We start from the raw sequence: 15,124 nt of genomic DNA, 5'->3' as shown, positions 1-15,124 counted from the left end.
AGTAAACCCCAGGATGTTGATAGTAGAGGATACCAAGATGGAAATACCATTGAATATCAAGGGGCAATGGTTAGGTTCTTACTTATTGAAGATGGTCATTGCCTGGACTTCTGCAAATACATCTGTTGCTTGCCATTTGACTGCCCAAGCCTGGATATTGTCCAAGTCTTGACGTGTTTGGGCATGAACTGCTTCAGAATCTGTGGATGACACTGAACATTATACAATTACTGGCAAAGAGCCCCACTTCTATCTCTTTTTTTTTAGTGGGGGTGGGGCTGTAATGAGGTCAGAAGAGGTATCTTGTCAGGACCCAAACTAAGTATCACAACAAGTTTTTACTAATGCTGCTTGTTTGCACTGCTAGTGACCCCTTCCACTGACTATGTATTGATGATTGAGAGTGGACTGACGGATGGTAATTGGCTGGGTTGGATTTGCCTTGCTTTGTGTACAGGAAGTAATGTTGTACTTTTTATCTTGTTGGACTCATCATCTGTTATGTGACTCAGCTAATATGCAATAAACTTTTTTTTTTTTTGGAGACATACTAAAGATATTACCATTTGTGTCATGGCATGTGACCTGATGGCATAAAGCTTTAATTCTCCATCCTACTAGCACTACTTGAGGTATGAAGCAGAGGGATGTGTGTTACAGTTTCTAAAAGTGTGGTGCTGGAAAAGCACAGCCAGTCAGGAATGAACAGGCGAGTTGACGTTTCGAGCATAAGTTTTTCATCAAGATTCCTGACCGGCTGTGCTTTTCCAGCACCATATGTTTTGACTCTGATCTCCAGCATCTGCAGTCCTCACTTACTCCAAGTGTTAGTTTGTAAGGAAACTGCTCAGTTTTAGCCCAAATTTAGCAATGTCTGCTATTGTAGTGTATGTACATACAAGGATTTGTAATCGATGTCTATTGAATCTGTTATCAGTACGCTACCCATGTTTAATTCTTACAGGACTTAAAGAATAATTTGTCTCGAAAGTACCTATAATGTATTGAAGATAAAAAGTTCATATAGCAGTTTGGGAAGGGTGATCCAATCATGATCCAACATTATATATGCCAGTGTTGTGGATTCTCTTAGTATTTCATAACTGCCACTTTGTGCTTTTCTCTGGTCAATTGCTATTCTAAGAATCCATTTGAAGTCCTGAAAACCTCAGCATAACCTCTGAGACCAAACACCACTATCCCACTAATGTTCCCTCAAATTACTCATCTGTCTGTTCTTGATCTGCAGGGAAACCTATTTGAGTTTCTACGACTGACAGGCTGGGGTGGATCCAAGGTGCTTTATTTTGGTGACCATCTGTACAGTGACCTGGCAGTAAGTACAATTTGTATCTCTGAGCTTGAGTCTGAATAGAATTTGTGTAGTGATTTGCAAATTACTGGCAGCTCTCAAAATGGAAAATCATGAGTGAAACCGAAGTTATTCTTTTGGTCTATAACTGGTGATACTTATTGGAAATGTTTCATTTTGGATGTTTTCTGTTTGCAGATGCAAATAAAATGCCTGACTGATTTATTGATTTTTGGCTAAGGTATTCCCTGAGTGTATTTATTTAAGGAATAAATACTGACTGTTATGTTTGTCATACGCTAATAGCAGACAGATAATTTGTTAGAAACTGCTTGTCATCTCTAGTTTGGGACATAAATTTTAATTTCGATGTAAAGCTGCTGTTTTGTATTTTTGGCTTATTTGACAGCTATTGTAAGTATTAACACTGTTTTGAACCTTTTTATGTTGTTTTAAAAAAAAACTTTTTTTCCAATAAATTATATGCAGGAGGTGTTGAACCATGATTGACCTAGAGATGAGTAACATGGGCAACTATGGAAGATAAATATTTAAATGTTAACAGTGAAAGTTCTCAGTTGCCAGTGAGAACCAAGAAAATGACCCAAGTTCTATTGATTGATTTGATCCCATGCTGGATCAAAATTTTAAGTGTAATGTCAGGCAGACTAAACATAGGAAAAACCATCCCAAATATATTCAAATAAGAAATCACGGTATGTCTGGTGAGAAATTCAGACATTTTATGAAGTCCAATGTACTTGATCTGTTTTGATCATATATAGTGTAGATCAATGTGGCAATGACTCTTGAGGGTAGCAGCATGTGTGGGAAACTTAAGTGCTGTAATCTATTGTCAATAACTGTAGGTTCGTGCTAGATAAGGCTATATACATACCAACTGTTGCTACAGGGAGTTAATCGTCTCAGTTGGCTGGATGGCTGGCTTGTGGTGCAGAGTGATGCCAACAGTATGGGCTCAGCTCCCACATTGGCTAAGGTTACTGTGAAGTTCCAACTTACTCAGCCTTGCAAAGGGCCTGAGGCCTGGTGACTGTCCAGTTAAACCACCATCAGAGAGAGAGCCAGCAGCCTTATGGCCCTCTGGGACTATGGTGACTTTGCTCATCTTGCTATTTCTTCTGTCCAGGGTTTTCAATTCATTCTGATATAATGTGTGATTTATCTAATGTGTTAAGGGCATTTATTTCCGAGTTTGGATTTGAACTAGTGGATTGTGGGTTTTTAGTCTGTTAGGTCAGAAGGGGCTTAATTATTAACTTGAGACCATAAGATATAGGAGCATAAGTAGGCCATTCGTTCCATTGAGAGAAGAATGTTTTCCTCATCCCTGCCTTAAATGGGCAACATCTTATTTCTGAGATTATATTCTGTGGACCCAGACTCTCCCACAAGAAGAAACAACCTTTCCATATGTACCCCAACAAATCTCTTAAGAATCTTGTATGTTTCAATAATGTTGACCCCATTCTCAAACTTCCAATGTGTACAGGTCCAACGTATTCAGCCTCTCTTCATGATTGTCCCTCCATACCTAGAATCAGTCAAGTGACTAGATTAGAGTGGTGCTGGAAAAGCAGCAGTTCAGGCAGCATCCGAGGAGCAGTAAAATCGACGTTTCGGGCAAAAGCCCTTCATCAGTCAAGTGAACCTTCTCTGAACTGCCTGTAATGCTACTAAACTTTCCTTGGATAAGGGGAGGAAAACCATTCAGTGTCTGCCACCTGTGACATAATTTGTAGGCTTTTATAGCTTTTAGCACAATCTTCATACATTTTATACTCTCTCTTCCCTTTTTGTTTTTGAAGTAAAGCCAACATTCCATTTGCCTTTACTGTTACATGCTGACATGTGAGCTGGCCTTTTCTGATTTTTGTAGGAGGACACACTAATCCCTTTTAGTGCTGTAACTTTCTGCAGTCTTTCTTGTATTAAGTAATATCCAGCTTCTCTATTCTTCCTGTCAAAGTCCATGACCTCACATGTTCTGTCTGCCAAGTATTTGCCTACTGGCTTAACCTGACTATAATCACGCTGTAGACTCCTTGTCAACTCCCTGCTGCCTTCTCACCTATTTTTGTCATCTGGAAACTTGGCTATAGTCTATTCACTTTCCTCCTCCAAATCATTAATTTATATTGTGAATACTTGTGGTTCCAGCACTGTTCGTTGTGGCACTCCGTTAGTTAAGATTGCCATTCTTACCCCAGTCGTTGTCTCTAGTCCTACGTCCGTGCCAATATACTATCTCCTACACTGTGGGCTCTTGTATGTTTAGTCTCCTTAATAACACAGCGCATTTATAAATGCCTTCTGAAAATCCATATTAATTAGATCCATTACTTCCCCATTTATCTATCCTACTTGTTACCTTCTCAAAGAATTCTAATAACTTGTCAGGCATGGTTTCCCCCTCATGAAGTGGTGCTGACTCTGCTGGATCATATATGGTGTATTTCTAAATGTGCATCCTTTTATAATAGACTCTAACATCTTCTAAATAACAGGGTGTTAAGCTAACTGGTCATTTTTTTTTGTCTCCTTCCCTGTTTTAAGTAAGTTTTTTTTTTTTGCTTTCCCAGTTTTTCAATGTATTGGGACTTTTCCAGAATCTAAAGGATTCTTGAAAGATTACTGTCAGTGCATCAACTATGTCTGTAGCTGCTTTTTTAAAAATATCCTAGTTTCACCCTGTCGGGTCCAGGGGGCTCAAGTTTTTAGCCCCATTAGACTCAGTGTTAATTTTTCTCATGGTAATTATTTAGTTTTTCTTTACTTTCTATTTGCTCCTCGACTTATTTCGAAATTTCAGATGCCATAAATGTGTTCTACTTTGATTATATTGTACTTATGTATACAATGCCAGGGCCATTTCCTAGAACTCCATCATTACTATTTCCTCAGCCTCCATTCTCCTAAGGACTCCACATTAACTTTAGTTTTTCTCTTCCTTTTTTACTTATTTTAAAAAGCTGATGCTGAATATCTTTTATTTCCTGCAAGTTTACCCCAAAAGTTCTTTTTTGCTGGCTTTTCAAACTTTTTTTAAATCCTCTGGTTTATCACTGACCTTTTGTCACATTGTATATGATTTTTCTTTCAATTTGGTATTACCCTTCATTTCCCTTCTTCGAATCCTTCTTTTGTCCTCTGGCTTCTATCTTTTGCTGTTTGTTTAAGCTTTGAACTGTTAAGTATCTGCAATGGTCCCTTAGCTATCTTGCTGCTAAATACCTTTCCCAGTCCAATCCAGATAACTCTGCTCTTATTCCTTTTGTATTTGCTCTTGTTTAAGCTTAACATTGTTTCTGCCCCAACTTCTTCCCTTCCCAACTAAATGCTAAATTCTACCACATTATGGTCACTGTTTCCTAACAGATCTTTTAGTTGGTCATGATTTATTAAGCCTGCATCATTACAAATCACCAGATCCAAATAGCCTGATTCCTGGTTGGATCTACAACACACTGTTCCTCCTTACAACAATGTGTGACTATTGTAATCTACATTACCTTTTTTTTTAACATGCCCTTGATCTTCCTGATTTATTTTCTGTCCCACTATAATAACTACTATTAGGGACTGATTTTAAACTACTCTTACCAGTGTCATCTTCCCCTTTTTTAAAAAAAATTTCTTACTGCCACCTATTTGGATTCTTCAACTTCTGATCTTGCTATTGTACTTATTCCATCTCTGTACTAACAATGCTATCTCACCACACCTTTTCCTTCCTGCCTATCCTTTTGAAGTCCTATCTTGAATGTTTAAGTTTCTCGCTTTGGTCTCCTTGTAAACACGTCTGTGTATTGGTTGTAAGATTATATCCATTAACCTGGATTTATGGCATTAATTTATTTTGTTTTGAATACTCCATATTTTTGAGTAAATAGCTATTGATTTTATCTTATCTTTTCTGCCCCTTTTCTTGAGCTTTTCTCTATATGCATCATCCCTTCCCGTCCCACTCCTGAGAGTATTGTTATCCACATTGCTGCCTTGCAATGCGGTCATGTCCTCTTGCTTTAAGCCTACATTTTCTCTCTTTTTCCCCCCCCCCCCCCCCCTCCTGACAACCATTCCCCGCCACACCACCTTTACTTGGATTAAAACCCATTCTACAGCCCTGGTTATTCAGTTTACTTGGCACTGGTCCCAGCATGGTTTCAGTATTTCTGTAAATGTGGTGGATTTTTCTTTAAAGATAAGGCAGGGAAGAGGTCCTTCTTGGTTGCCGATGGGAATTTGTTTTTGCAACTCTTCAAAGTACACAGTTTTGAAAGTCAAATTATTTTTTTCTTCTCTTGGATTTGGGGTGAATGCCCCTTAACTTGGCAAAAGCTTTTGGGTTTCGGTTTGGCAGAGTTTGCACAAGTCATGGCCGAAGTTGGGTATATGAAATAGTTGTTCTTTGAAAGGGAGGCAGTTTAGAACTGTGTAAAGAAATAAATTATTTCCGTGTCATGAGCATTTAGATGTGTTTGGTTAAAACTCTGCGGCAATTATTTGAAGTTGAGCAAAGTATATGCTTAGTTATGAAGGCTCAAGGAAGAGGTGATAGATTCTCAACTGGGAATTGAAGCTTAGCTATGTAACTCTCACTTATTGGGTAATCAAAGAGAATCTCTTCAATATCCTATCGTATTCGGAGATTAGAAGATTCTATGGAAAAAATTGAACACCTGATTTGTCCACAAAAATAATGAGTGGTAAAAGGCTATTAGCAAGTTCTGTCAATTGATAGAGCTCAATAAATTGACTTTTGCATCACAGATGGACTTTCAGTGCAAAGCCTTGCCATTTTTGGAATGAAAAATGCACCAGCAATGTTTCAGTGAATAACCAATAAAGTGTTTGAAGGACCATGTAACTGTTTACATGAATTTGGTTTGTTTGTCTGTCTCTGTCCTAGAAATAACACTTTACACAATTTGACTGAATAAATAGTTTGACCTGCTGGAAAAAGTCTTATTTGGTTCTAAATCTGGCCATGGGTGAATTTTCCAAGGCAGAGGTGACATTAGATTCCCTACAGTGTGAAAGTAGGCTCTTCGACCCAACAAGTCCACACTAACCTTGCGAAGAGTAACCCCAACCAGACCCATTTCCCTCTGCCCATAGTGTTAGGTGCATTAGTCAATTTAGCATGGCCAATTCCCCTAACCTTTATGGGCAGCATGGTGGCACAGTGGCTAGCACTGCAGACTCACAGCGCCAGAAACCCAGGTTCAATTCCCGCCTCAGGCGACTGTGTGGAGTTTGCACGTTCTCCGTGTCTGCGTGGGTTTCCTCCCACAATCCAAAAATGTGCAGGTTAGGTGAGTTGGCCATGGTAAATTGCCCGTAGTGTTAGGTGAAGGGGTAAATGTGGGGGAATGGGTCTGGGTGGGTTGTGCTTCGGCGGGTCGGTGTGGACTTGTTGGGCCGAAGGGCCTGTTTCCACACTGTAATCTAATCTAACCTGCACATCTTTGGACTGTGGGAGGAAACTGGAGCACCTGGAGGAAACCCACGCAGACATGGAGAATGTGCAAACTCCAACACAGTCACCTAAGGCTGGAATCAAACCTAGGACCCTGGTGCTGTGAGGCAGCAGTGCTAACCACTGACCCACATTGTGGTATAGGGCCAAGAACCCCTGAGGGATAAAAGTATGAGTTATTTTATATTTTCCCATGACTAGGACAAGCCTAGGATTTTATCACAAGGTCATTCTGAACTTAAGTGCTACTTATTTGTTGAAGAAAGTCAAAGTTTTGAATGGACACTAATGTAGAAGAGCCTTTGAAAACTAAAAGCTCTGCTGATAACTAAACATGGAAGAACGGTGCAGTTATGAGAAGCCATTTGAGTTGTTTGACCTCAGTGCCAACATGGGGACTGTTCTTCTACAAGAATGACAGGATTGGGATTGAATGGCCTGTCGATTTTTATTTTCAAAGTAACTGTATGGCATCAAAACATTCTAGAGGAAAAATAGATTTGTCTGTATAGCTGAATACACTAATCCAATATAGATGAAGGATTGAATCTGACACCCCTTCAGCCTGGCTGGTACAGTCCCACTGTAGCTCCTTTTTTATTTGATATTGAATCCTATCAACCTGTGTCAATGGTCTAATGATCAGGGAGAACACACGTTGAAATGTTAAGTTGTTGAGAGTCTTCCTGGTCCTGTGGGTTGTACTATCAATCAATTATCCACCTTTCCTCATGTGATTTGGGTTTAGACAGAAAGACTCAATAACTGCAATTCAAAATGGGTATATTTTACATTTGCCTTTCTTGATCAATAGGACCTAATGCTTCGACATGGCTGGAGAACAGGAGCAATCGTACCAGAATTGGATGCAGAAATCAGTATCATTAACACTGAGCAGTTTACACATGGGCTGACTTGGCTACAGGTCCTAACAGGACTTCTAGAGAGGCTGCAGGTAATGTCAATACTCCTGCAATATCCCAGTTCTAGTGAATCTTGCTGGTCTGCAAGCTCATCGCATTCTGAAGTAATTTCATTCCTTTCAAAGATTTCTACTTCCTTCAGATTTGATACCTCTACTCTTGTACACTCTAGTTCACATTTATTCCTGTTGTTCTTGCTGATGGGTTAATACTGACCGTGCTACTTGTCCTATCTGCTTCAGTTGAAAGGCTTGTCTGATCATTTTCATGCTGTGAGGCAAATATATTCAGTGATGACACTGGATTCTTAATGAACTGTTAAGTTGGCCAGAACATTCTAGAATGATGCTCAGATTGTTGAACAAAAGTTGCTTTCTGGTCTCTAGAAGTTACATTAGTTTGAAAACTGCACTGACTGTTCTGTTCCAAACTGCTAACAATCTGGAACTGTCATCAACTAATCTAACTCTTCTTTGACACTAAATATCACTTCTTTTTGCTTAATTTATTGGATAATTTTGTTTTTAGTGCAGGAGGATCGTAAACTCAGCACACATGTAATTTAGATTACCAACAAAAACAAATTGTTGGAAAAGCTCATTAGAGAAATTCTGAGGAAGGGTCACTGGTCCTGAAATGTTAACTCTGATTTCCCTGCACAGATGCTGCCAGACCTGCTGAGCTTTTCCAGCAATTTTTGTTTTTGTTTCAGATACCCAGGATCTGCAGTTGTTTTGCTTCTGTTTTAATTTAAATTACTTCCACATTCCCAGAGATAATTCTTCACTTTTGAACTGTGTTCCCATAGTAATGGATTATTTCTACTTGACCAGAGTAGTAATTGAAAGAAAATTAAGATTTAGCATATTTCTGTAATATATCACAGTATCTTGTATCCGCAGGTATATCGGGATGCTGAGTCTAAACAAGTGCTCAATGAATGGATAAAGGAGAGACAAGAATTAATGTAATGTATTGTGTTGTAATTTTGCTGTAATATTGGGGAAAAAACACAAGCTTTTTGCACAAGATAATTTTAAACAAAAGTATGGAGCTCTGCAAGTATAACTAGTGTAATTGACTTTATACTGAGGAAACAATTAAGATGCACTGCAAACTGATGTATGTTTGTGGCTTTGTCTGAAAGAGGACAGGCTAAAGTGAAAAGGTTTGTCAATGAAGCACTCCAATCTGTGGATGAAAATCAACATTCAGAATGAGAGCAAGTCAGTGCAACAAAACAACAATGAACATGCTTTGCTGGTATTAATATATATGCATCTTGCACCACAAAGATGAAAGCTCACCATCTGGTGGGTTTATCGCTTATGTTGTAGCGGTGAGTGTGACTCATATGACTGCCGTTTCATTTAGTGAATCCTATTTGACTGGCTGGTGGCAATCGAGAACTGGTGAAAACCATAAAGACAATTTTAAATTGGTGCAGGAGAGAGTCCTGAATCATTAAGTGAACACTTCTAAAGATTCCCAAATTTGCAAAATTTGTTTTTAAATTATTGATGAAAAATTACAGTTTGTCAAAGCTTTTCATCTTCTACTTATCAGGTCAATGCATAAGAATTGCCAAGTAAAGGGGAGAAAATGGTTGTGTATTTGAGGGGAATGCTGATCGATAGAGACATTTGCCATTGAGAATGAACCAGTTAAATGATTGACTGTTAACTACCAAACTTGTTGAAGAAGCAAACTGACTAGCAGTTAGCAAAACTAGAGAATGTGGAAGCTAGAACATGGAGTGAGGCTGACCAACAAGGCCATAGAGATGAGGGATAGATGTCCATGAGTGAGAGTACCAAGTCTAAGGAATGAGGCAGAGGATCTGGAAAGGACATGAGACTCCAAAGAGGGAAACTGGGGGAATGGTGTGGAATGTGGGTCAGAAGTAGTTTTTCAAAGGGGAGAAAACAGTCTCCTAGTTGGAACAGAAAAACTAAGGTAATAAATTCCTTGCAAATTAATCTAGAGTCAGTCTCTAGATTAAAGTCGCAGGAGTTGACCTGCTGTCTGGGGCGAAATGCAATGAGGTGTGTGATTGCAATGACAACTTATAATTATATCATTTGTTTTTCCCTATTGAAAAGTTTTTATTTCATAACTATTGTTGTCACATCTCAAAGCATCAGTCAAGCGATGAATTACTGCTGTGCTAATGACAAACTTGCATTGCCTTAACTGTGACCTCTCCAGTTTAGGATACTTTGTTTTGTTTGAAAGAGTCAGTTTGTTTTATAAGGGGGTAAAAAAAGCAGTTGTTACTAAATTTATGCCTGTTATCTTGTGCCAATTTACATGGTGTGGTGTCTAGAAATTAATGTTTTCATGTATATTGTGTTTTTAAGTTTATTGGACCAGTGATGATTAGGGATGTTGATTTGAATTTTTCTAATTCTACTTCAGTCCAACCCCCACTACAACATCAAAATTAGTATAGAAAAAATTGTTGGCCTGTGACTGCATCATCAAATTAAGGATTTGAAGTGAAAAATAAGCTCAATTTAAAAACAAAAGTTCTCAAATCTTGAGGTGGGGAAATTATTTTGAGCCCTACAGAGCATCAATCAGAGATTCAACCCAAGACCGTGCTGGTCTGTGTGACATATTGGATACTTTTTTTCCAATTGAGAATTGGAGTGTTTATTTTGTAGTTTCAGAAATGCCATATTGGTTTTTATCTTTTTTTAAAAAAAAATGTTGCATATCAAAAATTTCAGTAATCCAGGCGCTGCTGAATCGGTTTATTCCGAGGATTTCATGAATAAGCTGTCAAATTTTTGGGAAAACAGTTGTTCTAACTTGCCTGAAAGGCCATTGTCTAAGATTCCTTAGTCCATTCTGGCACACTGTGCTTCATCCTCTGGTTCCTCAACTGGTGAAGAGCCAAATACCTGAGCATTACATATGATAAAAGGGAATTCCAAAGAAATGGCACTGTTAGCGCATCTGAGATTTGGCTATTAGATTTTAACTAGCCAAGGATATTGAGGGTTGATATAAATACTGGGAATCTCCAATTTCAGATCATAAGTTCTTTCTTGATTTCAATTTCCTCCCCCAGTGCCAGCTGTTGATGGTAATCTGATACAAGCCTTAAAAGTCCTCTGTCTCTATCTTTCTTTCCCTTCCCTTTTTTTTATTTCTTCTGCCTCCCCACTTCACCCCCACCCCAGAAACCCACCGATCTACCTTGACATTGCAACTTGTTCTTTGACCTCTTGCATTAGAAATGTTGCCTGAAATGTTAACTCAATTTCTTCCTCCACATGTGCAGCATTGTGTATTTACAACATGTTCTGATTGGTTCTAAAATCCTCAACATCAAATACAAAGAGGGTGGACATAGAAAGGGTGCAGATTAACCACCATTTCATTGAATCATGAAACATATCCAAAAAAATCAAAAATGTGTACAAATGATTTGAAAATAAATTATTTTATCTCTTGTAACATTCTGTGGACAGTAAGGTTAGTGGGATTCTCCCAGTCAATGAAACTGGCAATCCAGTGTGTCAGACCTAATGGTCATCATTAACAGAATCATCACAGATGTCTGATTTTGTTAAAAGAAAACAGGGTTCTGACTTGGTTTTAAAACTGAGGGATGGAAGATGGCTTGGAAACATTGCAATAAGATGATGTATCAGCTTCTCAGAAGTTACTATATAAGTTTGTTTTTGTTCTAATCTTGTTTTAGGTCTCTGACCAAGAATTTATTCAATCCCCAGTTCGGGAGCATCTTCAGGACCTATCATAACCCCACCTATTTTTCGCGAAGGCTGTGCAGATTCTCTGACATCTACATGTCATCCATCAGTTGTCTGTTAAACTATGACACCAACTACACCTTCTATCCAAGACGGACTCCTTTGCAACATGAAGCGCCACTCTGGATGGACCAGCTTTGTACCGGCTGCATGAAGACCCCTTTCCTGGAAGAGATGGTCCATATGCGATAAACTCCATTTTAATTTCACTGCAGATTTGTTTTAATGGCGTATTTCATCTGAGAAAAGGTTACCTAAAGGTTGTAAACAATGTGGCCTATTCTTATTTGAAAAGTTGTGAATTGAGCATTTGAATAGAAAATGATAGTGGTAATTGAAATGATCATAGTGAAGTAGAGTGGCTATGTTGCTAATCCTTCATAAACCAGCCCTATTCCACTACAACTCTCTTTCAGTTGTGGTTTCTCTCCCTTTTTTGTTTTTCGGAAGTTCAAGTCTGCTGCAAAGGTTTTCTTATGTCACTGAAAATGTGTAAGATCTGGATGGATGGCCGTCATTGATCAGTGACCAGTCACTACTTTCATCAATTTGCAGATAGTTGTCCTTACAAATTTTAAATATTTATTTCTGGCCATATGATTTGAATTTTTAGTGAAACTGTAGAATCACATTTCAGGCTGTTGGTTTTTGGGGCCTCTAACCCCTTTTAAATGAGAAATCTAAAGGTGCATATTAGAGGTGGAATTCTGTTTAACATGCATGTGCAGTATGACTCATGGAATTCGTTTTGATACGTTTTTCATGTTGGACTTGTTAAAGGGAAGAATTATTAATAGTTGTATTTATAGATATTCCACACTAGTATTTTCATTTGAGGCCAGCTTAAAAGCATTTGAAAACGCATAAAGACAGGCTGTTTGAAGTTAAAATCAATGTGCTTATGCACTGGTTCTTTAGGTGCTTTTGAAAGGTGTTTTCTACCATGTGATCTAGACCAGATTACAAGCTTCTAATGTCCACAAGGTACAGTAATTGAAGGTATTCAAATCCGCAAAGTTAGTTCTTCTCAAGGCTTTCTTAAGCTTTTCTGAAACTCATTTGCTCCCCAAAACCACTAAATATGTAATCACTCTCATGTGATCTTATCTCCAATTCTGACACTGGACCAAATTTGTTTTAGCATGCTGCAATATTCTGAGGGCCATCGTGAGAGAGAAATGCAAATGCTTATTTAAATTATGTCCATTAATTAGTATTACATTGGAATTATAATTTTAAGGGTTCACCAGAGTTTTAGTATTCAAAGATGCTTAAGACCAATTTCATGCACGGACAATATATACAGACATTGTATTCCTTGTGAACTAACAGGTTAGCCTGACTCTCTGGGACAAGTTTGGAACAGGACAGCATGGACTTATTCTGGACACAGTCATAAAACCATCACAGTGAAGAAAGACTTGAAAGGGAACAAAGAATGATGCTTTTACCAGTTTACATATATTTTACAATGTGACAAAAATAATAAAGAAAACTTTAAGTGAAGATATTACTGGCATTTAATCATGGTTACAAAGAATTTGCATTTTTTTATTGTAGTAAGATAACCTGAAGCACTTGCCTTTTTTTTTTGGAGGTTAGAGTTGAGTAAGTTGGTTGAAGGGATAGTGAAAAGCTTAAAAAAAGTTGTAGCTAGGCAGATAAGCTTTGGAAGGATTTAGAGAGATTCGATAACTGAAGGCTGTGCCTCCAGTGTGACAGCAAAAGGTTGTCATGAGGTATGGGATGAATAGCCAGCACACTAGTTGGCAATACAGAAATGCAAACTGTGGTTCAGTAAGAAGGCTGGATGTTAGATGTAAGGTTAGATGCAAAGTGCTGCCACTAGTAAACTGATTTAAGCTTCTACTGGCACGCTTATCTACATCGATAGGTCATTTTATTGAGTCTTGAATAAATTTGTTACAGAAATATTGAAAATCAAAAAAGTTTTTGTTCCATTATTGGTAGTGCATCTATGGTGCCGTTGCTCTGGGATGTGCAGCCCATGTTGGTATTTTGCTGCTAAGCTGGCCTGTTCCTTTGGGCATGTCGTTCAGGTACCCTGTGCAGGAATCCAGGTTACTGCTTATTTACAGGACAGTAAATAGTTTAGAAATGAAGAGAAATACTGCTGATGCTCTAAATTCCTTGATTTTAAACTCTGGGTGAAAAGAACCCACTAAGAAAACTTGTTTTCTTCTTTTGTTTTGTTAATTTATTTTGAATAACCAGCTGTGATCCCTGGAATGAGACGTGCATGCACTAATTGCATTGAGTTAAAGTTCCAATCTGCCGAACAAGCTTGATGTAGTAATTGATTTTTGAAGATTTAACAATATATAGTGCTGTTTATAGTTTATTTTTCATACTGGTTTTGACCTTTTAACTTGGCTGCTCTGTGGTTTAAATATACACATATTTGTAATTTGTATAAATCTGGGAGAAAGTGAGGACTGCAGATGCTGGAGATCAGAGCTGAAAAATGTGTTGCTGGAAAAGCGCAGCAGGTCAGGCAGCATCCAAGGAGCAGGAGAATTGACGTTTTTGGCATAACTGAGCAGGGATTCCTGAAGAAGGGCTTATGCCCGAAACATTGATTCTTCTGCTCCTTGGATGCTGCCTGACCTGTACTTTTCCAGCAACCCATTTTTCAGATTTGTATAAATCTGCACATTAACACATTAAGTTGTCATTTCATCAGAGTTTTTTTGTTTTAACGTTCCAGTTTCTAATGTTTTGAGATTTGGAAAGGGTACCATTTTCAGCTTTCTCTCCCCTTTTGTTGCCCTGATGGCTTCAGTAAAAATTGTGAATCTGTCGCGTGATAATCAAAATCATGTATTTAGCAGTCCATTCAATGCATCAGTACAGTGAAAATCCACTGGATTTCCAATAATATTCTTTTAAAATTCAATGCTCCTAGTTTTGAGTGCTGAAGAACCAAGCAGTATTTTTTTTTAATCAACAGCAGACTGAGATGAAAAAGAGGTGCCTACCATTTAGTAAGCATTTTATTTTAAGTTGATCTTTTATGTGCCTTTTAAAGAATTGTTAATTTCTGTATACTTAAAATTAATTAACTGAACATCTATTCTGAACTCCTCTGCAGTTAAGTATCAACAACCAGAAACCACCTTTTATACGTGTATTTCAAATTTAGTACACTGGAACTGTTCAGCATTGTAGTTCTGTACTTCTTTACACCTTGTGGATTAAGTCCAGAATGATGGCAATGACTGTGTCGGAAGTGTTTTGTTTGGGATGGTAAAGGCAGCTTATTATTGACCACTTGTCCAGATCACATATAATTCAGTGCCCAGTATGGAAGGAAAAGTTGATCATATGAAGCTAACAAATACGTTGCGTTTGTGAGACTGGCAATTCGGCTGCCAGATTGTTGCACACGTTCCTGTGTAACCAGCAGCTTGAAAGATTTATGGTACAACCATTAGCTGCCCTGATTGAGATTAGGAGTTTTGAAGCTGCAAACTATCAGGCTGTTGTGCAATTTTGTGTTCCAAGCTATACTAAAAACTTAGGTTTTTTTTCTGGCAAATTGTTTCTTGGTTGCAAAGTTCCCCACTTTTCCAACACACCATTG

General features: G+C 38.2%; 1 protein-coding gene across 1 annotated transcript; it reads left to right on the top strand.

The window, feature by feature from the left end:
- The first annotated feature begins 613 nt into the window (after positions 1–613).
- LOC122547243 (5'-nucleotidase domain-containing protein 2-like) lies at positions 614–13,849 on the top strand. Its single transcript, XM_043685885.1, has 5 exons — positions 614–632; positions 1,250–1,336; positions 7,630–7,770; positions 8,641–8,705; positions 11,451–13,849. The coding sequence occupies exons 3-5, from the start codon at positions 7,636–7,638 to the stop codon at positions 11,710–11,712; spliced, it is 462 nt and encodes a 153-aa protein (XP_043541820.1). The 5' UTR covers positions 614–632; positions 1,250–1,336; positions 7,630–7,635; the 3' UTR covers positions 11,713–13,849.
- The last annotated feature ends 1,275 nt before the right edge of the window (positions 13,850–15,124 follow it).

The sequence above is a fragment of the Chiloscyllium plagiosum genome, unplaced genomic scaffold (genome assembly GCF_004010195.1).
Source record: "Chiloscyllium plagiosum isolate BGI_BamShark_2017 unplaced genomic scaffold, ASM401019v2 scaf_4750, whole genome shotgun sequence".
Taxonomy (NCBI): Eukaryota; Metazoa; Chordata; class Chondrichthyes; order Orectolobiformes; family Hemiscylliidae; genus Chiloscyllium; species Chiloscyllium plagiosum.
The sequence above is the reverse complement of the archived record's forward strand: the minus strand, read 5'-3'. Positions and strand labels throughout refer to the sequence as shown.

What these genes read in the sequence shown, in the direction of transcription:
- LOC122547243 (XM_043685885.1), top strand. Translation starts at nt 7,636, where the DNA reads ATGCTTCGACATGGCTGGAGAACAGGAGCAATCGTACCAGAATTGGAT. An exon ending in GACTTCTAGAGAGGCTGCAG is followed by an intron (nt 7,771 to 8,640) that starts GTAATGTCAATA and finishes TTGTATCCGCAG; the next exon opens with GTATATCGGGATGCTGAGTC. An exon ending in AAGGAGAGACAAGAATTAAT is followed by an intron (nt 8,706 to 11,450) that starts GTAATGTATTGT and finishes ATCTTGTTTTAG; the next exon opens with GTCTCTGACCAAGAATTTAT.